The sequence below is a fragment of the Dicentrarchus labrax genome, unplaced genomic scaffold (assembly GCF_905237075.1).
Source record: "Dicentrarchus labrax unplaced genomic scaffold, dlabrax2021, whole genome shotgun sequence".
Classification (NCBI taxonomy): Eukaryota; Metazoa; Chordata; class Actinopteri; family Moronidae; genus Dicentrarchus; species Dicentrarchus labrax.
Window position 1 is genome coordinate 3015622 of NW_026136721.1, and position 27483 is coordinate 3043104.

Sequence of the window (27483 nt, forward strand, 5' to 3'; positions counted from 1 at the left end):
TACAGTTCTGTTCCACTCCATTCAGTCTGATCTGACTGATGTCCTGCCCCCTGTGATTTCCCATCAGCCACCTGGCCCAGAACCCCTTTGTGTGTGACTGTAATGTGAAGTGGCTGGCCGACTTCCTGCGCTCCAACCCCATAGAGACCAGCGGAGCGCGCTGCGCCAGCCCTCGCCGCCTCGCCAACAAACGCATCGCACAGATCAAAAGCAACAAGTTCCGCTGCTCCGGTCAGTGTTTGTGTGTGTGTGTGTGAGTGTGTGTGAGGGAGACACATAATGAAACACAGACAGGAGTGTGAGTTGAACCTGTGGTGACACTTATGAGCCACAGTTGATAGTGTAAGATGCAGAACTACGGCAAAGCTTTCCTCAAGAGAAATAACACAGTATGTGTAAGAAATACAGAATTATTATCCCCCAAAAGCCTTTTGTCATAGGCATTAGCATATATATTAGTTTGTGACACTCTGCTGTCACTTCTCTGTTCTTATTACAAAATCCAGACTGCTCTGTCCAGAACCAACAAGAACTTATTGTCTCTCGTATCTTTTCTTTCATATAAAACATCATAGAGCAGTCGAGTTGAGGTCAGAGAAGGTGTACTAAATACAAGATTATTCTAATTTGAGAGATTTTTGATTGGATACTGTCCCAGACTTGTTTTCCAACTTCAAGTGCATGTAGTTTCCGGCTAAGATAACGTTGATGTTTGAAGACAGCCACAGTGTATCAGGACAGCGGGGACTGCTCGAAGTAGACAACTCATGGACTCCAATTCGAGTCTTTCCCTAAAATCTCAAAAATTTGAGATTGTAAATTTGTTGTGTGTAGCTTCAACAATAATAATAGGTTTTATGTTTATGATTTAAAAAAAATAAATTCTAAGAATGGAATTTCTGTGTAATACTTTTGTACTATGGGGTGTAGTGGTCATTACAGCCTCTAGGGGGCACTAGAGGCGTTTTAGACTTATTCTTATGAAGTTAAGTTAAGGAAATGTTCAGGTTCCAACATCCCAATGCCAGCAAAGAACCAGTAACCTTTAGAACAAAAACATATAACTTCCTTTAGTTGTTTTGGACCAAGAACTGCTATTATGTGCAGATATTAACAAATGATAAAACAAATATGTAAACAGCTAGTTTAGTAACACAGTCCACCTGCACTGGTTACACACACACACACACACACACACACACACACTTTCTTCGACTGTTCGACTGTTAGATTTATCTTTATCTTATTTATCTATTTGTGATTCATTCTGGAGCGAGGCAATTTCTCTATCCGTTGTACTGTGTGTGATTGTTGTGTATGTAACAGTAACACTTGATTCGATTGAATGTGTGAGATACAAAGAGACTGAATGAAAGAGTGTGTTTACTAGTTTAGGTGTGAAAGTTTACAGTATTTGTTGGGAAGTGTGACAGAACAGGAAGATAAGAATGAATATAGTTAATCTCAGCGACTGTAACTGGCCGCCTGTAAAGCTCCCGGCTGTCTCCGTCACCCACATTCACCCATGCCAGTGTGCGATGCCAGCCCCTGGCCAGTGAAACCATGGCAGGCTCTCTGATCACCACATAAACTGCTCCACGCCGCTTTAGTCCACTGCCAGGCCTGGAAAGCTGCTCGCAGGCCGACACATCGCTTCCATAAAACAGCAGAACAAGGAGACAGATCGTTTCACGCCTTCTTTCATCTTTAAAAATGTTAAAGTGTACTGCGGCCAGTTTGTGTGTGTGTGTGTGTGTGTGTGTGTGTGTGTGTGTGTGTGTGTGTGTCTGTGTGTGTGGCTGTTTGTTCCTTTGAAGCTTTCAAACCTTTTGACTGACATGGTTTTGTTTCTCTTTCTTTTTCATGGCAGCCAAGGAGCAGTACCACATCCCAGGTGATTATTTTTGTCTGTGTGTATTCTGGTATATATTGGACTGTCAAACCTACACCGTGCTTGCCTGATCGCTCAAGTACAAATACATTTAAACCAATCAGCTTGACAGGATTTAAAAACAACATCAGGCACTGGGAGAAGTACCAGACGTGGCTGCTTTTAAATCCGTAATCTTGCTGTTTTCTCTCAGTGTTCTTGTTTCTAACTCCGAGGGGAAACTATTAATCCCTCTAGGGGAAATAAAAGTGTTTCACTCTCTTGTTATTTTACGCACAAATGCACAAACAGGACCTGACTGATGCTGCTTCACGTCATCCGCTGAGTGGTCAGCTCAAACAAACGTTTTGTAGATATTATTTTGGGTCTCAGATTTATCTGGAAACTAGTTTGTGCAGATACAGGAGTTTAGATAGATAGATAACTTTATTAATCCCACAATGGGGAAATTCACTTGTCACAGCAACATTTGAGTGAAATAAATACAGATATAAAAAACAGGAACATTTGCATACAGCAGGTCCAAGGTCTTATTGTCTCTGGTGGTGCATGTGACAAACTGGTGGAAGGTTCGGTGGTAGACGAGAGAGAAACGTGGTTGAAGTCCCCTGTGATGATGATGAAGGCCTCCAGGTGTTTTTCGAATCTGATGTTCCCAGAACAGCTTCCAGTCTTTCTAATTAAAAACAATCTGAAGCAAAGAGAGAGATTTGTGTGTCGGTGTGTACATCCAGTCAGGTGATAGAAAGGTTCATACTGAAGGGGAGAACTGTCAGTCATTATAGACTACAAAGAGAGACGTGAGATTGTTTCATCAGTTTGACCCACCTTTGTTCTGTCCTGTGTGTGTGTGTGTGTTGCGTGTGTCTAGGTACTGAAGACAGGCGTCTGAGCTACGAGTGTAACAGTAAGCCGGTGTGTCCTGCCAAGTGTCGCTGTGAGGCAAACGTGGTCGACTGCTCCAACCTCCGCCTCACCAAGTTCCCTGAACACCTGCCCTCCTCAACTGAAGAGCTGTGAGACACACACAAACACACACACACACACACACACACACACACACACACACACACACACACACACACACACACAGAACACACACACACACACAGAACACACACCTACACAGAACACACACACCTACACAGAACACACACCTGCACAGAACACACACACCTGCACAGAACACACACCTGCTAGCACCTGAGCAATATTAGTGGCCAGTATTTATCTGGAAATGATCTACTGTATACATTTTTTCCCATAAATCCTGAACATAAAGAATATTTTTGTTATCAACAGTTAAAGGTCACTGTACTTGTACTTTGTTACTCCCCACCTTTGATTGAAAGTGCACACGTCCTTGCAAGTGCACACATTTCACTCATGATTACACTCCTATGCATATGTGTACATACACAGACATATGAACATACACATGCTGTACACAGGCACTTTACGGATATTCATGTTGACATGTGTGTGTGGACTCATACTGCATGGCTGCACACTCAGAGGACAAACACACACATTCCAAACCGACTCTTCTGCTAATGATGTGTTTGCTCCGTCCTCTTCATGTCTGCTCTCTGTGACCGTCGCAGGCGTCTCAACAACAACGACATCTCAGTGCTGGAGGCCACCGGAGCCTTCAAGGGCCTGTCGCATCTCAAGAAAATGTAGGTCACTGAGTAAACTTCAACAATGACGAATACCCGTTCAATCATGAAAAGAAACTTCCATGAGATCTCATTGTCTAGCCTGAACCATGACCTAAAGAGGTTCCGACAAAACTGGTCTGTAATTTGTTGATTTACCTGAGTACAGCTCTTCAGATTTATAATGTGCTTCTTGGAAAAATACATAGAAAGATACTGAGAACAGTAACCGAGTGCATTGTCCTGAATCTCTAAGAATGGAGTTTGTGATAAACTAAATAGGGAAAATCACACACTGTAAACTGTTCTTATTTGGGGCTTTATCCTCCTTCCTTCCAGTAACTTGAGCAACAACAAGATTTCAGAGATTGAGGATGGGGCGTTTGAAGGTGCGTCCTCAGTGGTGGAGCTTCACCTGACAGCCAATCACCTGGAGTCTGTGAGAGGGAGCATGTTAAGAGGCATGGAGGGACTACGCATGCTGTGAGTTCACTTTGTATTCCTCCTGTAGTAACAGTCACAGCAGATAGATAGATAGATAGATAGATAGATAGATAGATAGATAGATAGATAGATAGATAGATAGATAGATAGATAGATAGATAGATAGATAGAGACAGAGAGAGAGCGAGAGAGAGAGAGAATAAGTACCTATAAAAATAAACCTACCAATAAAATGAATGTGAATGGCTTATTCAGATTACAGATAACATTCACAATGTTTAATTAGTTCTGTAATTTAATTGTAAAATCTGTAAGTTCACATGTTTTTCCCGTTTATTTTACAGATTTATTTAAATTTTAATTTTAATTACAAAATTAAGAATTTATATGTCTAATGTAAAATATTGTCAGATTAAAATGTGAAAAATCAAACAATAACAGCACTCTTCTGTAAATTTAAGCCTGATTATTTCTATTAAGCAGTGTTCACCTGTATTTATAGCTCATTTTATTGTTTTTACATGTGTAAATATCTTTAACTAAACATTAAAAACAGAAAAAAAGATTTAAAGCTAAAAAACTGCATTTTAATTATAGAAAATTACAGTTATTTTCTGTTGATTTAATGTATTAAATGTACCCCAGCTGCCGGAATATGACGTTTTCTTTTGGTGTTTTCTACAAATTCTTTTTTAAAGTATATTACCTAAAAGCAGTGAATCTTCCAAACAGTACTGTCTTTTAAGGCCTCATGTACTCAACTCTGAATGTGTGTGTTGTGAACGTGTGTGTGTGTGTGTGTGTGTGTGTGTGTGTGTGTGTGTGTGTGTGTGTGTAGGATGCTGAGGAACAACAAGATCAGCTGTATCCATAACGGCAGCTTCACAGGTCTGGCCAACGTCAGGCTGCTCTCGCTCTATGACAACCAGCTGAGCACCATCCTGCCCGGAGCCTTCGACACTCTGCCCAACCTGTCCACGCTGTCAGTGACACACACACACACACACACACACACACACACACACACACACACACACACACGTACATACATCTGTGCTGTTTCTTTGCCTTCCTCTCTGTATCTACTCTGCATCTCTTCTGTCCATCAGGAATCTTCTGGCCAATCCTTTTAACTGTGACTGCCGTCTCTCCTGGTTCGGGGCATGGCTCCGGAGCCGTCGAATCGTGACGGGGAACCCTCGCTGCCAGGGCCCCGCCTTCCTCCGAGAGATCCCCCTACAGGACGTAGCTGTACCCGACTTCCGCTGCGAGGACGGTACGATACACACACTCTCAAATATATACGCAAATATACCGTGACAGGAATGTAGTAATCACTGTAATATGAATTGCCTGTAGAGCAGCATGTAGACAGATTTAAAGAGAAAGAATGAGAACCACATCTTGTAAAATGCTTCTTCACATCAATGTTTTATAAAAGCTGAGCCCCCACCCTCCTGTCTGTGTGTTTAGGTTCTGTTCTGGAGGACAGCAGCTGTGCTACGGGGCCGCAGTGTCCCAGCCAGTGTACCTGTATGGACACCGTGGTCCGCTGCAGCAATAAACACCTGCAGACTCTGCCCAGAGGACTTCCCCGCAACGTCACCGAACTGTGAGTCTGAAAGCACAACCACAGCAACTTTTCCACTTAAACTGCGTTTCACATCATCTTCAGTCCTGTCCCCAAAGTGTCAGGCGCTTTAGTCCTCGGCTCATTTAGAACTTCTTGCTCACTGCCTGGCTCTCCAGTGTAGTCCAAAAGTCTACCACAGCATGTTTATTATATATAAGTTCACAAATGTTAAATTCATTAAAGTTAAAAACAAATTATAATACTACGAATTATGTTGTGTTTGTAATTCATTTAGTCATTAAATAACACAAAAAGAAAGCTGTAGTTCCTTCATGCTACACACACATTGAACATACTACAGTAAATACAGTTATTTATATGCATATATACAAGCTGGGCGAGCATGGCTCCTGTCTGACTCTCTTCCTCTCCTCCTGGGGCGACAGCACTCGCGATGGTGGGCCTCTCTGGGCGATCTGGCTGGGTGGATCCACTGCTCTTTAATCCAAACCCCATGCTTCCTTTTCAGATGACTGTAGGATATTTCTGTCATTGGTAATACATGTTTCAGCCAGAAAGCGGCAGATGAAAAACGAAAATGTAATGAGCTTCTGGCCACAGCATCTGTTTGTGCAGCTGTTACCATGGTCAAAATCTAATGATGCACTAGATTGGAACAATTTTGGCTTAACCCTTTAACATCAAATCCAATCAGACATCATTTAATTATGTTTTGAGCAATAAAGCCAAATAAAAATACAAAAATGCAGCAAGTTTGAAGGAGCTACTGGCTGCTGCATATGCATGCACAGCTGTTGCAAAACCTTGAAAAGTCTCGATCAGGAAATGAATCCATACATATATGTATGCAGCTACTAAATTAGACACAGTAGAGGTTGTGACAGTAATTACCGTATCAGCAATGTTTATCTTCTCTGATTAAAAGGTTATAATGGGTTTCTGAGGTAGTTGGTACACACTGTAAGATGTAAATTAAAATTATTCTTGAAAAACAAATCTAGCAGGAACTTTACGCACATTCGTTTTCTTGTCAAAAGGTCTTACAGTTTCATACTCTTCATTCAGGAAGCAAATGCAGGATGTGAATTGTTCTTATTCAGCAGAGATGCACAGCAAATTCCCCTCTCTCTCGTCCTCTCAGGTATCTGGATGGTAACCAGTTCACCAGTGTTCCCAAGGAGTTGGTCTCTTTCAAATACCTGCAGCTTGTGTAAGAGGCACTGTGTTCACACTCTAATGTACCTCCTCACACTCTATCACAACCACCGACACTGATGACACTTTCTTTCCCGCCGCTGTGAACACATCTACATTGAGTATAGTGCAGTGACCCAGACACATTTTTATTGTTTTGATTTGGATTTGAAGTGAGGTCTATCAGGTTTAAGTAGCGACTGTAAGAGTGAGCAGTGTAGGAGTCGTAGCTCACGGATATTGCACAGGTCACAGCAGGAGGTAGTGGCACGGTAGTAATAAATGTAATTGCACAGGACATATACAGGGGTGTAATTTAAAGGTAAAATAGGTTATAAATATTGGGGGTATGATGTACAGTGCAGTCCAATTGTCTGACCTGAATCCAGCTGATGATTGGTGCCGCTGCTTGAGATTAGACTGAAGGCAAAAAGCGTCCAAAACAAGCACGAAGTGAAGGTGGCAAGAGCGTAGACCTGACAGAGAGTCAACCACCAAGAGTCTGCTGATGTCTCTGCGTCAGAGACGTCAGACATATTTACATTTTACGCCCCTAAAACTGGGAGACTTTATATCAAATGTTAAAGCTGAGAATCAGCACTTTTTCATTGAACCTTTATTTAAATCTCAGGGATTTATTGAGGGCATCCTCTCATATTAAATGATGTCGAGAGTACAATGAAAACAGAATAAATACACACAAAAGCGGAGTATATAGCTACAATTGGGTTTGAATGTTTTGTGTGTACAGCACAAAATCTAAAAACAGCACTCGCCAATCCCTTGACCGAGTCAAATAATGACAATGGGAGCGGTTTAATAAGGAAGTGAAATATGACGGCAAGTTGCCATTAAGGGCTTTATGAATAAATAGAAATAAATGTGTGTCACGTTTTACTGTTAGAGATGCACTAACCTGGGTGTGCAGACAGCCCCCATGGTCGCTGTATTTATGAGCAAAGCCAGCAGGGGGAGCTGTGGACTGTTGTTAATTACAGTCCAGCTCTTTCCAAAAAGCTTCATTTATTTAAACTGTATCACAAACACACATAAACCTCTTCATGTGATCAGCGGCATTTTATCACGTGTGTGTGTGTGTGTGTGTGTGTGTGTGTGTGTGTGTGTGTGTGTTTAGTCCATAAAGAGAGATTGCAGTGTGTGTTATTGTGTTGCTGTGTGTGTACTGTGTGTGTTTGTGTATCTAATGGGAGTCCTGCAGTATATTTTGTGTGTGTGTGTGTGTGTGTGTATTGATTGGAATTGACCTTTTTCCTCTGCAGAGATCTGAGCAACAATAAAATCAGCTCCCTTTCTGATGACTCTTTCTCCAACATGAGCCAGCTCACCACTCTGTGAGTCCACACACACACACACACACAAATCTTCTTCACGAAATGTTAAAGGACAATTTCACCCCCAAATTCACATATTATGTCACAGAAAACATTTACCTCTTGAGATGAGATATGACCGATGGCCAGTAACTGGCAGGCATTTTAAGCAAGTGCCTTTGTGAAGAGGCATCAGTTCTTTTGATGAATGAGTTTAGTGTGTCTGATACAGCGGTCCAGGGTCTTGATCTTGTTCATTACAGATATTTAATCAACATAATCAAGGGCGATTTAACTTAATTTAGTCCGTAGTCGTGAGAGGAATCACAATAAAGTGTTTAATGTTAGAGCTTCAGAGCTGTGCTAGAACCTTTTAGGTCATGTTTAACTAATGATTACAAAATAACCTCTTTGGACTACTTCCTTTGTCCGTAACCTTGGAAGCCGATAAAGACTAGACCAAAAAAATGAAGATAAATAACACTACATTGTGGCAACTCATGATTAACAGGATATGACCTGAGACTAGATTCTTTTTCATCAAGATTGTCATTTAAAGACGCACCGATATCACTTTTTTCAGAGTTTTGGGTACTTCCTGATACAGAGTACCGATATATTGACTTTGTTTTATTTTCATCAGATGTTCCTCACTTAAATGTTGCTGATGTTGTTGTAAAAGTTTTACTGCTTTAAAATATCTCCAAACTACTGACATTGCTTCTCCTCTGCCTACCTGCTCGACTACCGAGAGGTTACGCAACCTAATGTTTTGTGGCATCAAAAGAAGAGATGCGTACCCCCATGAGGACCCTGCAGCTGCACACCATCAAATTTCACTGCGTTCTGCCAATTACAATTACGTTTGTGTACACCTTCATGGAAGTCTGGCCACGCTGTGACACATGTACAGTATGGCGAAGGCCTGTGGTAATACTGACTGGAGCTTGTGTTGTTTCTCCTCCTGCAGGATCCTCAGCTACAACTCTCTGCGCTGTATCCCTCCACTGGCACTGGGTGGCCTGCGCTCTCTGAGACTGCTGTGAGCTCTCTCTCTCTCTCTCTCTCTCACACACACACACACACACACACAGCATACCATACTTGTCACTGGCCAAACCACATCACTGTCATCCCCTCGCTTTATTACAATAAGCCGTCATCTGTTTTTGGACTTCCTCTGTTGTTGAGCTGGATGAGACTTGCTGCCTGTCAGAGTCATTGTGGTCTTTGAGTTTTCAGTTTAACCGCTTTTGACCCTCCGCCGTGTCCGTCTTTCAGCTCTCTCCATGGCAACGACATCTCCGAGCTGCAGCAGGGCATCTTCAGCGACGTGGCCTCCCTGTCTCACCTGTAAGCACTCAGATATACATGTCATACACACCCATGTACATACGTAATGACAGCACAGTCAGCGGGGCCGGTCCTCACTGACAGAATGAGGTGTGTGTGTGTGTGTGTGTGTGTGTGTCTGATGCATGTTCTATCCCCTGCCTTTATGGCTCCAGTCAGATAGAGCCTGGAGGATTGAATTAGCTGGAGAGATCCATCGTTTCCCATGGGTCTATTGATCCAAGGTGTGTGTGTGTGTGTGTGTGTGTGTGTGTGTGTGTGTGTGTGTGTGTGTGTGTGTGTGTGTGTGTCTGTGTGTGTGTGTGTGTGTGTGTGTGTGTGTGTCTGTGTGTGTCTGTGTGTGTGTCTGGGTCTGCATATACAGTATAATCATCTTCAGTCAAGCATGACCCATGTGAGTCAATCTGAGGGGTGTGGAAGGAGGAGAGGAGAGATGGATGGTGGAGGGGAGGCTGGAGAGGAATGAGGAAGGGCGGAGAAGAGGAGGTGATGGAGGGCAGGAGGAGGGAAAAGGATGTGTGAACTGGAGGTGAAGGGAGGAGGGAGGATGTATTTTCATTTTTGTTTTCTGAAGCGTGAAATCAATTGTGAAATAAGATCCTTTCAGTGGGGATAATAAATCGGGCTGTAAAATGATCTAATGTAACTCCAGAGTCAAGATTGACTTTGTTTTTTGCGTTTTAGGTTCTTCTCTGATGTTTATTGAGGTGGAGTCTGATGGTTTATTGCCGTATTTGGTGTAGAAACCTGACATTTCATGGCTTTTTTAAGGCAACAACAATTCACTTTTTTTGTATTTGGTACCAGCAAAAAACAACGTGATTGCATTTCCTACATGACGGGAAAACATTAGTCCACAGGGAAAAAATTAAAGAGCTAAATATAAAGGTTACAAACATTTATCACCTGTGTCTTTGGTGATTGTGTTTTGAGGAAAGGAATCAGGTGAAATTGTAATGAGTCACACTTTTGTTCTTTACTTTCATGCCATACTGTCGTCACAACCTGCAGCAGAGGCCATTCTTAAGGAAACAGAAGTATAACTCTGGATTCTTTTCGAACTAAGCTTCTGATTCTGATCATATTTGACTCACTAAGTTAATTAGTAAGAACTGTGGGCATGTTGCATCAATACAGAAAGTTTATTATATTGTTTTTTTGGTTATTGGAGATGTTCAAGGCATTCACAGTTCAACGTTCTCGTGCCTATTTCCAGGCAGGTAAATACATCTATACATGCAGCGATAAAGGCGAGCGAGTGATAATAAGAATAAAGTTCAAAAGACTTAATTAATTGATTGTAATAATAATAATAATAAGGATAAAATGAAAGTAGAAATAAATAAATTAAATTAAATAAAGAGATGTAATAGTGATACTAAAAATACAAGCAAAAATAAATTAATTAAAAATATAAATATAAAATAAGTAATAACAATAGAATGTACAGTTTAAAAAAGGATAAGAGAGAAGATAAACAATAACATAGTTATTCTAAAGGACCACACACATTGCTTGACAATATATAGAAGCACAGGTTTTTAGTCAGATTATAAGTAAAACACTTTGTGTGTATTAAGTGCTACTGAATGCACCTGAAATGTTGGTTATACTCCCTCACTGTGTATATATAGGTACAGCACAGAAGGTCGAAATTAAAGCAGGAAGTCAGCCTATAAAACCTAAAGGATGTTTACCGTGGACAATGAAGAAACCTAACAGTCATACTGACCTCAGTCTTCTCCTCCACTAATAATAATAATGGACTTATCTCCATGCCCCCACATCTCAGCAGTACTCAGTTAGCTCATAAGATGTTATCAGAACAATAGAAATGATGAATAAAACCAGGACATTAAGCAGTAATTGTCCTTTAAAGGTTCCGGTTGAAGTTCAGATCATCAGTGTTTGTGTATACGACAGGAGACAGTCTGCAGCTGTTTGTCAGTAAAAGACAGGAAGTGTGTCCCTCCTCATCGCCTGTTCCTGATGGACTTTCAGAGTACAACTCTCAGATACCCCGACCTTGTTCTGTGTGTGTGTGTGTGTGTGTGTGTGTGTGTGTGTGTGTGTGTGTGTGTGTGAACATTACATGATGAGAGATATTTGATCCCACATTGTGTCTGATAAGCTTATCAAGTGAATCAGTGGATCTGCTCCAAATGTACATTATTATCTCCATGGCGTGTGTGTGTGTGTGTGTGTGTGTGTGTGTGTGTGTGTGTGTTTCACTGTCTGTTTCTGAGCTGTGAGGACTGAGAGCTCCACCCTGTGGCTTTAAAAAGTAGTGCAAAAATGTTGATGCGGGTTAATCTTTCTTTCTTTCTTTCTCTTTTGTCTTTTGTCTCTCTGTCTTTTTTGTCCTCATTTCTGTTCCATCCAACCTCCTTCCCTTCTTTCTTCCCTCTCCTTTTCCTCATCCTTTTACATTTCTAATTTCCTCTATTCTTTTTCTCATTAATTTCTCTTTACCATCCCTTATCTTTCCATCCATCCTCCTCCTTTCCAACCCTCCCACCTTTCTTTTCCTTTTTCCACATTTTAATTCATGTTCTTCTCTTTCCTCCTATCTACCCCTTACATGCTATTCCATCCTCCTTCTATCCTTCCTCATTTGGTCTTTCCCGCCTTCATATATTCTTTTTTCTTCCTTTATTTCATGATTTTACTCCCTTCCTTGTGTTTTCTTCATCTCCATAATTAATTAACCTCTCACCTCCCACCCATCTTCCATTTCTTTCTTTCTTTCTAAATCAGAATCCCTCCTCTCTGTCAGTAAGTTGACTCTTTTTCTTTTTTCCTTTCATCAGAGCGATCGGAGCCAACCCTCTGTACTGTGACTGCCGTCTGCTCTGGCTGTCAGACTGGGTGAAGAGCGGCTATAAGGAGCCCGGTATCGCCCGCTGCGCCGGTCCGCGCGGTATGGAGGGCAAGCTTCTGCTCACCACTCCGGCCGACAAGTTCCAGTGTCTGGGTAAGCTGTCAGGAAGCTACCCTCTCATAAACACACACACACACACACACACACACACACACACACACACACACACCTACAAAGTGCACAAAGCTCCACAGTGTTGCTCCAAAGCGGAGTTCTTTGTCTTTTTAGTGCAGTTCCATAAAAATATTTCACTTTGTTTGTAAGCTTTCTAAATCAGTCACATGCCATCTAAAACCGATTCACATAATATCACCTGTGCACTTTCAGTGGTTTGTGATGAACACAGAGGCAATGGGCTGTTGAACGTCTCTGTGATTCTGTCATTTATTTTGTAAAATGATCCGAGAGAACAAACACCTACATACTGTCGCTTCTCACTCGATTATATTTAACAAAAGAAAGCTTTTTCATCTGTGTGACCTTCATCAGGAGTTTTCACTCCCACACACCTGTCACTGAAGACGCTGCACTGCATGCTGTCTTTAAAGCCACATTATGGAACTTTTCTACCTTCAAATAACAGCTACAAAAGACTACTATAGTGGATTGGACAATTTGGAACCAGTTCATCTTTCCTGATGGACAGTAAAGTAACTTCTGCGAAATGTAGCGGCTGCTAATTAGCCTGAAACAGGTCAGTTTCCACTAAGATATCTGTAACATCTGTAACGTCTTCTTAAAACGTTCTTCCATAAAAAAGCTTTTCTGCATCTTTAATGGGTTTTTTGTGATTTTACTTTTCATCCTGTCATGCAATTTTATATTCTCCTGTGTTTTTCACTGAAATTGTATTTAATGATCTCGCTGTTTGTTCTTATAAGCTCATTTTTTCGGTTTATTTGCACTTGATTGCTTTATGCTTTTTATTATATTATTTTAAGTTTAAAATATTGATCATGCGGCTGTACCAGTCAGCCTCTAATCTTCAATTTATTGTGACTTGTAAAGCAGTCGGCTGCACCTGTCATGATTTAGCTGTGTGATAGCACTTTTATTCAGTGTTTTACTTTTGTGCTTAGGGATTTTTCAACTATATTTTTGCGCTAATTAAAAAGAATAATTAATATACGCTCAACTAAAATTGTGAAGTAAAAAAAAAGCCGAAGAAGTTCAGAGGTGACTTATTTTAATAGATTTCACCTAAAAACACAGCAAACGTGAGTGTTAGACGTTAGATCCCGCTCTTTTCGTGGTGTGAAGATGGTGTGAACTTTCCATTAGTGACAGTTTTATCAGACCCTGTGCGCTTCATCACAGGCGCTAATTGTTGTATTTTTATACATCAAAATACTCTAGCACTGTAAAATTCATTGTGAAAGCTCGCTGTAATTAATGTTTCCCCTCATCTCGCATGAAGCATTTTGCAACCAGCATGGTGCTTCCTCTCCTCGCCGTAGAGCTCCGTGCGGTTCCTGTCTTTCACTCAATGGGATTAAAAACAATGTCGTCTTTCATTAAATGTGGCTTTGACACACAGTCGGTGGTGTTACCTCTAAGCGTGGAGCGGCATGAAAATTTTATGCCACGATCTTCCAGGCCAAAATAATTGCAATTCACAATAATTATCCCGATAATCGTTGAAATATGCGTAGAAATCTTAAAATGGCACAATGCGCTTCACTGCATGTTACTTTATCTCACAGTCTCTTAGGAAACTAATATTCACAGCAACAATACACACAACAACTGTTTAGTTAAAAACAGATCAACAAAGAGCTCATACAGTATTTATGTGATATAAATAACTGTTGTTCTTCCTCGCACCAGTATCTGCTTATATTTCATTCTTTATTGAGAGATTTTCCCATGTTTGCCTAGTGTATTGCGTGCCTGTCAATCTCCTCGGGGGCTGATTGATGTTTTCTCGGGATCCCTCTGTGTCCTGGCTGTGTGGGAAGTGAATGATGTTGGAGTACCGTCAGGCACATTTAGGCCGTCCACATCCAAATGTCTAATCTTTAAGCCCAAACACAAGTCATGTCAAAACGTGAGCCCCACGGTAGCTCACCTGGTGGAGCTCTTCCCTCCGCGTGCTGGGTCCCTGCCGCAGTGGCCTGGGTCCCTGCCGCAGTGGCCTGGGTTCTGGACATGTCAAAACATAAGTGTAGTTTCATAAAGTTAAGAGAAAAATGCCTATTACTTCATCTGCTGACCCCAGAACAGCTGCTGCAGAAACAAAGTGAAAATACATTTAGAGGCTTGTAATCTTGTGGGTGATATTTCTTGTTGACAGTGAACATACAAACGTCTCAGTAATGACCTTTCTAACTGACCTCTGCCTGTGTGTGCTGTTGTCAGGTCCGGTAGAGGCGTCTGTTCAGGCCAAATGCAGCCCGTGTGTGGCCTCTCCCTGCCAGAACCAGGGCGTCTGTCAAGTCGACCACACGCAACTGTACACCTGTACCTGCAAGTCTGGCTTCACGGTATGCAACTGTGTGTGTGTGTATATGTGTGTGTGTGTGTGTTCATGTTGAGCGTGTGCAGAGAGGCTCGCGTGATCTAGTTCGTGAGTTTGTCTTTTTTTTTGTTTGCACCTTGTTACATCCAATCAAAATGTCCCCCCCCCTGCAGACACACAGCAATCCATTTACAGACCAAGAGCTGAATGTTTAAAACCACTGATCCAATTTTTTATGTTTGCGTGTTGTGAGTGATTATTTTGAGCCCACATCTGTCTCTGATAATCCCGTCAAATTACTTAGTTGACCTGATCTAATGTTGTATGACAAAAATATGCTCTATATTTACTGTTTGTATGTGTGTGTGTGTGTTTGTGTGTGTGTGTGTGATATTTCAGGGTAAACACTGTGAGACTCCAGTTGATGCCTGTGTCAGTAATCCCTGCACCAATGGAGGAGTCTGCCTCAGTGACGAACAGACCAGAGGGTTCAGGTAACAGGTCTATGTAGCTGCTGTATCTGACATCCCAGCGTTCAGCTAACTTGAGAAGAACTTGGAGAAGAGCAGGCAGAAAATAAGTAGCCGGTGATTGGACGGTCCATCTGTGTGTCACCGTCCATCGCAGGCGAACTTCATGCTCTTCTCTCTAGCAGCTGTCATTGTCAGTAGCATTAAACCACGCCCGTAGCTCCTCACAGGACACTGACTGGGCCGTAATAACTGTGGTTTGGACACAAGCATGTGGCTTGAAGCCTTGCAAGATGGATTCTCGTGTGATTTAGTCCAGCTCACTTTGTGAGGTTAGCATTAAACCTGCCTGTAAAAAAATCTGATGAATCTTAAACCAACATTTTATCCGCACTGGCAGAGTTTCTGTAGGAATAGCAATGCTGTCTGTCCGAAATATTTCCGTTACTTTTGATTGGACTGCGATGAAACTTGGTACACATATACATAATCCCCAGAGGTTGAATCCTAAAGACTTTGGTGATCCTCTGACTTTTCGTCTAGCGCCACCAACAGGTCAAAATTACCACTTACCACTCCGGTGGTTTATTAGAGAGAAGTCATGTCACCTTCAGTTGTACGTCGAGCTAAATGCTAACAAAGCATGCTAATATTTAAAATGCCAACATGTTATACTAATGCTAACAGTACTATTACTGCAGAGTAACTGTAGGGATGTTGATATGCTAATAAAATAATAGATAGATAGATAGATAGATAGATAGATAGATAGATAGATAGATAGATAGATAGATAGATAGATAGATACTTTATTGTCCTTTCCAGTAAATTTGTTGTCACAGTGTGTACATAGTCTTATACATAAAATATATAGATATGAATATATTTCATTAGAAATGTGTTGCTGCCTCACTTTGAACCACTGTGAGGCCAGAGAGCTCTTACTGCATCCAGAATAAAAATAGGCTCGGTGAGTGTAAATATTCTAGGTGAGAATTATTAAATAAATAAATGAGTTTTCACAGTTTGCAGGTTTCTAAAAGGTTTTTAATCGAGAGAATGTTTTGTGACTTGGGGAAAGACAGCATCACTGTGGGCTTAAACTGCCGTCAGACGAGACACCACAGGTTTTTGTTGTGTTTGACAACTTGAAGTGCTAATGAGCCAGGTTGGTTAATAGCTAATATATTTGTATATTGTAGTGCAATGAATGGCGTGTTACATGTTTACCCCTTTAATTTCTCCTTTTTAGTTGTGATGCGAATATTCCACTTTATTTATTTCTTTGTTTGTATTTGTTCAGCTGCGCCTGTGCATTCGGTTTCCACGGTACCTTCTGCGAGGTGAACGTGGACGACTGTCAGGACCACGGATGTGAGAACGGCGCCACCTGTGTGGACGGAGTGGGCAACTACACCTGCCTGTGTCCTCCAAACTACATAGGTATGACACCGCCATCAGCTTGGGATTGTAACCGTGTTCTGGTCTCAAAGTCTGTTCAAACTCTTTCTTTCTCTCACTCTCAGGTCTGTTTTGTGAGGAAGAGGAAGGTTTGTGTTCTCCAGGTAGAAACCCCTGTCAGCATCAGTCCACCTGCATCAGCACTCCTACCGGCCCCAGGTGACGACACACACACACACACACACACACACACACACACACACACACACACACACACACACACACACTTTATCACTGCCAGGCTCAGCAAAGTTTCGGATCCCAGAACAGATTAAAAATACACACACACAAAAACAAACATATACAAAGGTACATTTTGCTGAGGTCTGTGTTGACTCCCCCAAATCCTACACCATGTGTCATGTAGTAAATGTATGTGTGTGTGTGTGTGTGTGTGTGTGTGTGTGTGTGTGTGTGTGTGTGTGTGTGTGTGTGTGTGTGTGTGTGTGTGTGTTCCAGGTGTGTGTGTATTCCAGGCTGGGTGGGGCCAGACTGCGGTATAGATTATAATGAATGTGCGGACCATCGCTGTCAGAACGGAGCTCAGTGCGTCGACCATCTGGACGGCTACAGCTGCATCTGTCCACAGGGATACAGGTACTGGGAACACTGGGAACACTGGGGAATCTGGAAACTCTAGGAACTCATGGGACACTGTAGTTACTGTACAGCGGAAACAGAAGGCTGTCTGTACTCAGGGAGCACTGGAAATTAAAAACACGGTTTCCTTTATTGTGTTAAGGCTACAGAAAGATGTTTTGCACAAATCATCTAAACTTACATAAAGCTTTCAAATAACAATACAAAATCAACATTGTTTATTTTGACTTGAAACCCGATACCTGACCCACATTCAAGAGAAACTTTGCTATTTTTCAACCTGGACCAACCTTTTTTCTCATGCTTTTGTGTCTAAGAGACTAATGGAGACAATTATAGAGGGAGAGCACTGCAGCCGGCAGAACTAAAGGGTTAGTGTGGATTCTGACTCATTTGTCAAAAGAGAAAAACTGAAACTGACACTCCCGTTTTCTGCCAGCTAAAATTACTCTTTTTCTCAATGGAGTCTGGTGGCTTTGAATGAGTTAATACTTAATAATGGCTGTTTCTGATTAAACAAAAAGGATCTTACTCTTTAACAAAAAGGTCTTCCCATACGGTTGTCAGTAGTTCTTTTTGTGGCTGTACATTCCCCCGAAGTATTACGTTTCAGCCATCTGCAATGCTCTCGCTCAATACTGGACCAATTTAAAAAACTGTTGTCCCCATTAGTCACTTAGACCCAAATACACGGGGAAATAAGGTTGAAACCTACCAAAGTATCCCATTAATGACAGATTCTTGTTTGTAATGGGCATTATCATAAACCTTTAGAAGTATATGATCAAAATTTGCATAAGCACAAAAAGGATGTTGATGTACGTACGTTTCCACGCTTCAAGACCCCAGTCAGATCCACCCAGCGATGTATGCAGCTTAGAAACAATCTAAAGAATAGAAAATTGGGGTGAGGTCTGGTATTAGGATCAGTGCATCTCTTATTTATAAGTAATTGGACTGACTGAGTGTTCTCTGGTGCCCTCTCGGACGTCTTCTTTTCCCCCTCAGTGGTGAGTTTTGTGAGGTGGCCCCTCCTTCCCCGTCACCCTGCCACCTGGCTCAGTGTCAAAACGGTGCCCCCTGTGTGGAGCAGATGGGGATTGCGGTGTGTCAGTGTCTGCCGGGCTTTGAGGGTCAGAGCTGCGAGAAGCTGGTCAGCGTCAACTTTGTCGACAGAGATTCTTACGTTCAGCTCCAAGACGTCAAGAACTGGCCTCAAACCAACATCACACTGCAGGTGAGGACCCGAGCCCGCATCCAGACACACACAGACATCCAGTATCAGCAGTAGCAGACACACACACACACACACACACACACACACACACACACACACATACTCTGATTGGTGTGTATTTATATGTGTGTGTGTGTGTGTGTGTGTGTGTGTGTGTGTGTTTTCAGGTGTCAACAGCAGAGGATAACGGCATTTTGCTCTATAACGGAGACAACGAGCCGATCGCTGTGGAGCTCCATCAGGGTCATGTCAGGGTCACATATGACCCTGGGAACCAGCCGGCCACTGCTATCTACAGGTAGACTCACACACACACACACACACACACACACACACACACACACACACACACACACACACACACACACACACACACACTTACACACACACACACACACACACACACACACACACACACACACACACACACACACAGTTGTCACTACCATGTCTGTTGTTAAGGGGTCCTTTTTCTATCATAAAGTAAACTAATAGTTTAAAATGTGCAAATTTGAGACACCAAATCAGACATTACCTCCGCTTTGTTTTCAGTGAAACTTTTTTCTCTCTCATCTCTAGTGAAGCATCTGTGTAATTACAGCTGGAGGGTTGACAGGGCCAAAACAATCAGGCCTTATTTTCTAAAATGAGCAGATTGCTTTAAACTTATTTTCACTTTTTCTGCACATATAAATGTTGTGTTTTATGCTCCAATTAAACCACAGTGACCAGTTTGCAGTAAACAATCCACAGCTCAGAATAAACTTCCACAAACAAAGTAAAAATATGGCGTCCTCTGCAGGCGGGTAGTTAAAATGCACCAGGTGAGATGGTCCTTAACAACAGCCCCATCAGTTGAAACCAAGTAGGAAAAGAAGGAGACAGAATTTTTCTGTGTGAGAAATTTGAGTGTGAGCCATTTTTTCCTGCCATCTGTCGAACCAGACCAGCTAAACACACTTAACATGTCATCTACCATGTGACTCCAGCCAGCAGCTCCCGGTGGCTCAGTGTGTTCTCATGGTCAGATTCTGAAAGCTGAGCGTTCGTGAAGCTCAGCGATCCTCTGGACTCCCGTCAGGCCCTCAGCGGCCTCTCAGCTCGCTGTAACCCAGCAACGCCGCACAGAGCGTGTCTGCACACGATCCGCCGCGTTGCTCACAGCGAGTCCTGCAGGGTTTGAGAATGTGGACAGGGGACATCGGTGGTGTGGTTATTCTGGTTTAATCACAGAGGACACTTGAAGCTGAGTGTCCACTTGATCAGGTGTCGAGTGCTTAAATGTTTGGATGGTTCACAGTTGAGGAGGAGGAAGCACCGGCCAGTCGACAGCCTGACACACACACACACACACACACACACACACACACACACACACACACACACACACACACACACACACACAACACACATACACACCTACACACACACTTTGTGTGACAAGCAGCTGCAGAGAAAAGAAGATTGCAAGCATGCTTAATTTATCTGAAAAGAGAAAAGATGAGGAGAACAGAGAAAGATATAGGTAGTGAGAAAACTATAGAAAAGTTGAGTTATGAAAAAGAGTCCAAATAGTTATAATTGACACTAAAAGAACTCACTCTTATATCCACACCGGATGGGACTGTCCATCAGAAACAAAATACAGGCCAGGACTCAACATCTAACGTTTTCAGCAATTTGGCTGTTTGGAGAAACAATCGACCATGAGATCAGCTGTTTAAAGCCCCATTAACACTGAAACAACTGCACGGTGAGAAACGGTCACTGGTAGAGCTTTTCCACTGACTTTTGCCTGGTGCATAATCGCAGAAACAACCAAAATGTGTCCACGAATTGACAAAGTATATAGAAAACTCATCTGTCACTCTTTGTTGAAATGTTTAATCCTCTACATATAGCACTGAGACGGTGAACGACGGGCAGTTTCACACAGTAGAGCTGGTGACCTTTAACCGGATGGTGAACCTGTCTGTGGACGGAGGAGAGCCGACGACTCTGGGCAGTCAGGGCCGGAGCCAGCCGGCGACAACGGAGGCGCTTCTGTATGTAGGAGGTAAGAGCAGAGAGGCAGCGGCGGGGTCAGCACACCTAAACTCAGACAAAAACCTTTCTATTATCTAATATGTGTCACCAGATTGATTTCTGTGTAACCGTCTGTCTCTCCAGGTATGCCTGAGGAGGTGATGCCCACCTCTCTGGGTCTCTCCTCTCAGACCATCAACATGTCCAGTTTCCACGGCTGCATCAGGAACCTCTACATCAACCATGAGCTGCAGGACTTCACCCGCAGCCACATGAAGCCGGGGGTGGTGCCGGGATGTCAGGCCTGCCGCAAGCTCTACTGTCTGCACGGCATCTGCCAGCCCAACGCTGCACAGGTAGGACACAGTCAGCGTAACGGAAACAGAGCAATGTCAGCAGTCAGTAGACAACAACAACAAAAAGTTACATTTAAGACCAATCATATGTAAATCAGGAAAAAAACTAAAATCTTTAGTCAATTTAAGGAGAGACCATACAGGCGAATAGGGTAAAAATTTATATTCATCACTTACTTACATCAAGACAGTTATTTTTTTGTATTGCAGGTTTTCTGAAATGTTATGTTTAAATATGCAAATGAGGAGTTATCTAATTAAAAACATTAGATAAAAGTCCTACTGAAGTGGAGATTTCTGGCTCAGAACAAAAAGAAAAGAAAGCTCATTTTGAGAAACAGCCTTTAAAGTATTGTTAAATGGCATATATTTTGCAATAGCTTGTGAATAGGGTAAGAAATGTTAACTAATAGATATCATCATTAAACTTCCCCAGTTGGTTATTTACATTAAGACAATTGTTTTTTGTATTACAAATTTTAAATGATTAAATTACTTATTATGCACAAAATGAACAAATGTATATTTTGGGCATTCTCCTTCCACTGGTTTGAAATGTTATGGAATCAAAATAACCCAAAATATGTATGTATTTACTTTTTTCCATCACAGTCTCATTTTGACGTTATTTAGTTCTTGTTTATGTTGTCCCTGAACATCAAAATCTCTGCTTTTCTATACTATATCCTGTTTGCATGAATGTTTCTATATTGGCGAGCTCTTTAAAATGTATTAGAAATGTCTCTGAGCTGAAGAACACTTGTCACAGCTTGTCATTTACATTTTTGTAAGAGCTCTTTGTGCTCTTGGTTTGCTGTTGCTAAAGCAGGAAAACTTTGAGGGACACAGAATAAAGCAGACAGAAGCTCAATGTTAATGTTAACAGTGTGGTTTTTGCATCATTCAGGTATAAACATTTATTGGGATTTTTCTTTTCACAGAAAATGGATAACATGAAATAGTAAACATTTTGTCTTTCACAGGGTCCCCAGTGTCACTGCCAGTCAGGTTGGACCGGACAACACTGTGACCAGCCAATTACAGGAGGCCTTACTGGTGCGGATGTTGTCACCACGGCAACCGGTGTCAACCCGTGCGAAGGCAGCAAGTGAGTGTGGTTTGTTCTGGCTGTTACAAACATTTCCGACTTTGTATAAATGTGCACTTTACTTTGAAACGTGTCTACCATCCTAACATTGTTCCTCTTTATACTAGCGTGTTAATGTGACGAGTAGATGAATTCTTTTTAATGCTTCTAATGAGTCTCTTCTCCTCATCTTCCTCACTGCATTCACTCTGTTTGAATCCAGGTGTGTGAAGGGCGTGTGCATGGCGCTGGATGCGCAGACGTACCGCTGCGACTGCGAGAAGGGGTATCGCGGTGCGCTGTGTAACCTGCAGGGGGAGCCGGCGGGTTTGTGTCAGGGTCTGCAGTGCTTGCATGGCCATTGTGAGGAGACCGAGGACGGAGAGCACTGCGTGTGTGAGCAAGGATACACCGGAGAGAGCTGTGATATAGGTGAGGACAGGGGATCGGGACAGCTTTCAATCTCAAACTCAGAATAATGACAAAGAAATATTATTTTATGGCTACGTTCACACTGCAGGCTAAAGTGGCCCAAATCAGATTTATTTTCTCATATGTGACTCAGGTCACTCAGACTTATTGCAATGTGACTTTTATATCACTCAAGATCGACATTTGCTTCCCCCACTCGGGGTCGCCAAAGCTTCACGAGAGGTTGCGAGGCCTTCTTGGTATTAAAGGGTGTAAGAAAATAAAAAAATGTACACTGTAGCACTGTATCTCGGCATTTCAAAGAAAACTAAAAGAAATTGTTTGCTTAGATAGAATGTATTATTGTTAACATAATACTGAGAATTCTATAAAAAAGTTCCTAAAACCATCAGTCACAAAGTCTCAGACCCCTCAGTGAAACTGTAAATGACTTTTATCCCAATCGTTAAATTTTATGCTGATCAACCAATCAGTTTACTAACACTACTTGAATTCAGTCTATGAAGATATTTTGTGCAAAATCAAAGCTGGCTGGTGAAAACTCAAGAGCGGCTGTAAGAACAGTGGCTGTTTGCAGCTTTGTGATAAACTGATATTGAAAAAGATTTTTATTCAAAATCTAAAGGTCAGTTCAGTAAAATCACATATAAAAACACATTTTCTCACTTATTACTAGACATCAGTGTCTATAGACAGGGGAACTGCTTGCTGTCTTGGGCTTTTTTTAATGTGTTTGTTGTATTTTGGGTGAATCAACCCTTTAACTGCTGAGCCCTGGCTCCTCCCATTCCTCCCTGTGTGTCCCCGCCCGCAGAGACCCCGTGTCGAGGTGAGCCTGTGAGAGATTACCACCGGCTGCAGCGCGGCACCGTCCTCTGCCAGACGTCTAAGCCGTTCTCCTGGGTCGAATGTCGGGGCCGGTGCCAGGCGGGAACCGAGCCGGGCGCAACCGCCGCTTCCTGCTGCGCCCCCCTGAGGGTCCGACGCCGGCGGCTCACCTTCGAATGCGACGACGGGACCTCGTTTACGCAGGACGTGGAGAAGCCTGTGGAATGTGGCTGCAAGGAGTGTGTGTAGTACTGTGGATGTGATGGTGCGCACATACACACTTGCAGACACACACACACACACACACACACACGTCCAAACACAACACACACCAAGCTAAAGAGGTGCACACACTGTAGGGATTCTATCACTGATAAACGGACATTTTGGTGTTTGTTTCGTGTGTTTTTGCGCACAGACGCAGTTTTGTAACATAAGACAGTTCTTCCCTCTCGAAACATGAAATCAACGAGTCAACCTCATCGTCATCTTCCTCCTTTCACCTGCTGCAGGAGAACCTGCGCTTACTACCTAACCCCGGCTCATTTTTAATACTGGTGTGTGGAAAAGCCTCCGTATGCCTTCTCGTATGTGTTTCTGATGTGTGGCTGGTTAAGTGCTGCTCTTCATTCACTCACAGCTACGACGGCGAGCGACGACTTATTGCAAGAAATAAAGGTACTAATTTAAGCAGCAGACTCGCTTATGAAAGGTTTCTTTGTCAAATTTGACGTGTTAAAGATCACTCCATTCTTATCAGCAATTTAAAGATTGTTAGACCTGTCAGATTTCAGGAGCAGGTATTTCTGAGCAGCAGCACGGAGGTCTGTCAGTTTAATAACGGAGGGAACTGCTAGGGAAATAAAGCTACATTTTGAAGTATTGTTTGCTGCAGATATAACTGCTGTTTCTCCTCAGCTGTTTCTTTAAAGGTCCTTTGTGTAACATTCAGAAGGATCTATTGGCAGAAATGGAATATAATATTCATAGGTATGTTTTCATTAGAGTATAATCACCTGAATATAGGAATCATTATGTTTTTGTTACCTTACAATGAGAAGTTTTTATCTACAGAGGGAGCAGGTCCTCTTGTACGGACCCCGCCACATTGACCCGCCATGTTTCTACAGTAACCCAGAAAGGAAAAACACTGGCTGTAATGAGGGCCTTTCGAGCCAAGTGTGCATGTTTCTACACGCTTGTAAGGCGAGCGGTATTCAGCTGGTTGCAATCTGCAACTTCACCCCTAGATGCCACTAAATCCTACACACTGGTCCTTTAACTTGTGATTGAAGTAGTTCAGCAGTGACAGGTGCGAGGTTTACACAGATAAACAGGTTCAGCCGTCTTAATGTGCTGAAGGTGAAATCCTTCACAGCTTCACAAAATCTTGTAAAATGAACATAAACTCTGAAACACAGAATGAGCAAAGTAACTAATTAGAGGTATTTCTAACATACAGTTTCAACAGTCTCTTACAACACATGGCATAATCCGAATGTAAATAAAAGGGTCATCATCTCACTATACGCAGCCTATAGGTCAAAGGTGACAGCAGTCACAGGGGACAGCAGAGGGGTCATGAAACGTTCCCATCGCTGCTCGCCAGACGCCCGTTTTCCCAGTTTAGACTAGTAGGGGGGAGGCTGGGAGTGTGTGTGTGTGTGTGTGTGTGTGTGTGTGTGTGTGTTGTACTTCTATGTTTGTGAGGGCCAGTTTTTACAGACCTACGTATGAAGATATTTTGTCTGTTTCTCACTTCCTTGAAGGTCTGTTTTAGTGTTTAAACTTGATTTTAGAGTTAGGGTTAGAATTAAGCTTACCGAAACCTTTTATGGTCCTGATCAAAATGAGTCTAGCACCAGGTTTTGGCCACTTGAGGGCAGCACAATAAGCTGTTAAGACAACATTGACATATTGTCACTTTATATGTAAAGTGTTAGCAAACAGTTGCGTATTCGAACATCCAGCAAACAGAGCAATAATAAGAGCAATAATAGTCTTCCTTTGGAGTCGTATTTCTGGCCACTTGGCAAGTGAAAGTTCAATATTCACTCTCTTTTAGCTCTGGTTTGGTCTCCCCCTGAGGGAAATATCTGGCTTCTCAGCTGCTAAATGCTGCATCAGCTCATCGTTAACAGAGTCTGGAAACAACACTGGTGAGAACCAAAACAATGAGCTGGAAGGTGCTAAAGTGCTCCATGAGAGGAAACTTAGCTGTGGGTCACTGCAAGCGGCAGCTTTCATTTCATCATTTGATCCATTATTGATATCAAATATAGATTAAAAAATACAGTTTTGTACAACATGGTTATATTCTTCACTGTGATGCGTCAACACATGTCAATAGAAATGTATTAAACCTGACTTAAACATCAAATCATTTAAAGTAAGAGCCCCAGCTGTGGTGGTTAGAGCTTAGGGGTTAGGGAATGGATTATGTGAATCTGGGTCCTCACAAGTATAGGAGTGCAGTGTTGTGTGTGTGTTTGTCACTGTAAGACGCGTCCAACAACAAGACGCTGTCCCTGATAATGAGCTTCATTATACGACGATGCAGTGTGTTTGTTTGGATCCAACGCTTCCTTTCCGATTTGTCAGAAGAGCCAGTGAACGCATCATGGAAATGCCACACAGAAAATGTAGCTTTTATATATGATGACATGTTATTTATATGGATGTGAAACTAAAATAAAAGTGAGTAATATTAATTTTTAACATGTTTTTATTTGGGTTTTTTTTAGCCTTTGGGTTAAATTTTCCATTAAAGTTGAGTTGTGTCATAAATCATTCAAACTAATGTAGCTTTTATTATTCTTATTATAACTGCAATACATCTACACACAGTAACAGCCTAACAGATTGTAATATATATTATAAGCTTATAATGCATTTGATTTTGTCACAGTATTTTTATATGTTGAAGAGGATGTTGTCACTGTATCATCTGTAGACTGTAGAGAAATCTTTGTTTTCAGTTGCCCAAAAAAATGTTTCCCAACCAGCCTCGTATCATCGATGGGAATTCTACAAAAAAAAAAAAAAAAAAAAAATCAGATAGTGTTTCGGTTCATGTTGTCGCACCTGAGAGGAGACAGATAGTGCTTCTTTTTCCTATTTATTTAAATAAAGAGCTGTTTCTCCTTCATTGTTTTCCTCTTTTTTCTGTTCTTTTCTTTCCCTCCAACCTTGACACTGGCTCTGGTTTTTCTTGTTGTTGTTGCTCCGACCTTTGACCTCATTGTGTCACTGCTGTCTCGCGTCCTCCCGGTCGAGTCGATGGGCGATGGCAGCTCATGGAGACGGAGAAGAGAGTGAGAGAGAGAAAGGGAGACAGTGGGGGTGGGAAGAGGAGAGGTAGATGGAGTGATGGAGGAGGATGGGAGACCGTGGAGAAAGATGGAGGACAAAGTAAGAAAGGATGGAGGGAGAGAAAAGAGGGATGTCCTGCTGCGAGGGGGGGTTGCAGCGCTCGGAGACTGAAGCCGTTTAATGAAACCGTGATTTATGCGTCCCCTCGCAACCATAAAACATAATATATACCCCCATCGGCTTTGACAGAGTCCCTCCTCCCCCAACACACACAGGAACACACACCCTTCCAGTCTGCTCTCCAGTGCAAACTGCTGCATGTCTCCACCGCCCCCTCTCCCCACCTCCACCTCTGCAAGCCATCCAAACGGCCTCCCACCCCCGCTTCAACCTCTCTCCACCACCATCCTTCCCCCTTCCCCCTTTCCCCCTCTCCTCTCCTCTCCTCTCCCCTGTCTCTCTCTGTCTTTAAAAGAGGATAAAATCATACCAGCAGCACCTTCCCAACCCCCCAATTCCAATAAAGCCTCCACATCTTCTCATACTGCGATCTGCCACACACAAAGGACAAACACACACACACACACACACACACACACACACACTACGATGGAAAAATGGCAGGCTGATTGTCAGCTGCAGAACAGAGACCATTGATCATAAGCAGAATAACGGAGGCGTTTCATCTCCAAACTGGATACGTATAAACAATACACCCAATTTGGCACAAAATACATCATCAGCCAAGTTACTGCACAAAATACAGACAGTTCATTCATTAAATCAGAAAAACAAACACAAACGAATAAATTGGCTCTTCGTTGTTTGCAGAGTTTGTGCTGAAGTACAGATGGTCGCCAATTAAAGGGAC

The 27483-nt window shown here is 42.3% G+C and overlaps 1 protein-coding gene across 1 annotated transcript in view; it reads left to right on the top strand.

Annotated features, from left to right (window-relative positions):
• Positions 1 to 26448, top strand: part of LOC127354814 (slit homolog 1 protein-like) — a 64625-nt gene extending 38177 nt beyond the window's left edge. The window contains exons 14-38 of the mRNA XM_051385050.1: positions 68 to 231; positions 1871 to 1894; positions 2763 to 2907; positions 3496 to 3570; positions 3889 to 4032; positions 4832 to 4975; positions 5103 to 5269; positions 5467 to 5605; positions 6729 to 6797; positions 8062 to 8133; positions 9083 to 9154; positions 9394 to 9465; positions 12276 to 12439; positions 14705 to 14829; positions 15204 to 15298; positions 16578 to 16717; positions 16801 to 16894; positions 17195 to 17332; positions 18344 to 18572; positions 18740 to 18870; positions 20474 to 20628; positions 20742 to 20953; positions 21937 to 22061; positions 22264 to 22472; positions 23287 to 26448. Of these exons, the coding sequence (XP_051241010.1) occupies positions 68 to 231; positions 1871 to 1894; positions 2763 to 2907; positions 3496 to 3570; positions 3889 to 4032; positions 4832 to 4975; positions 5103 to 5269; positions 5467 to 5605; positions 6729 to 6797; positions 8062 to 8133; positions 9083 to 9154; positions 9394 to 9465; positions 12276 to 12439; positions 14705 to 14829; positions 15204 to 15298; positions 16578 to 16717; positions 16801 to 16894; positions 17195 to 17332; positions 18344 to 18572; positions 18740 to 18870; positions 20474 to 20628; positions 20742 to 20953; positions 21937 to 22061; positions 22264 to 22472; positions 23287 to 23549 (3367 nt within the window). The 3' untranslated portion in view covers positions 23550 to 26448. The remainder of the gene's footprint in view (positions 1 to 67; positions 232 to 1870; positions 1895 to 2762; positions 2908 to 3495; positions 3571 to 3888; positions 4033 to 4831; positions 4976 to 5102; positions 5270 to 5466; positions 5606 to 6728; positions 6798 to 8061; positions 8134 to 9082; positions 9155 to 9393; positions 9466 to 12275; positions 12440 to 14704; positions 14830 to 15203; positions 15299 to 16577; positions 16718 to 16800; positions 16895 to 17194; positions 17333 to 18343; positions 18573 to 18739; positions 18871 to 20473; positions 20629 to 20741; positions 20954 to 21936; positions 22062 to 22263; positions 22473 to 23286) is intronic.
• The last annotated feature ends 1035 nt before the right edge of the window (positions 26449 to 27483 follow it).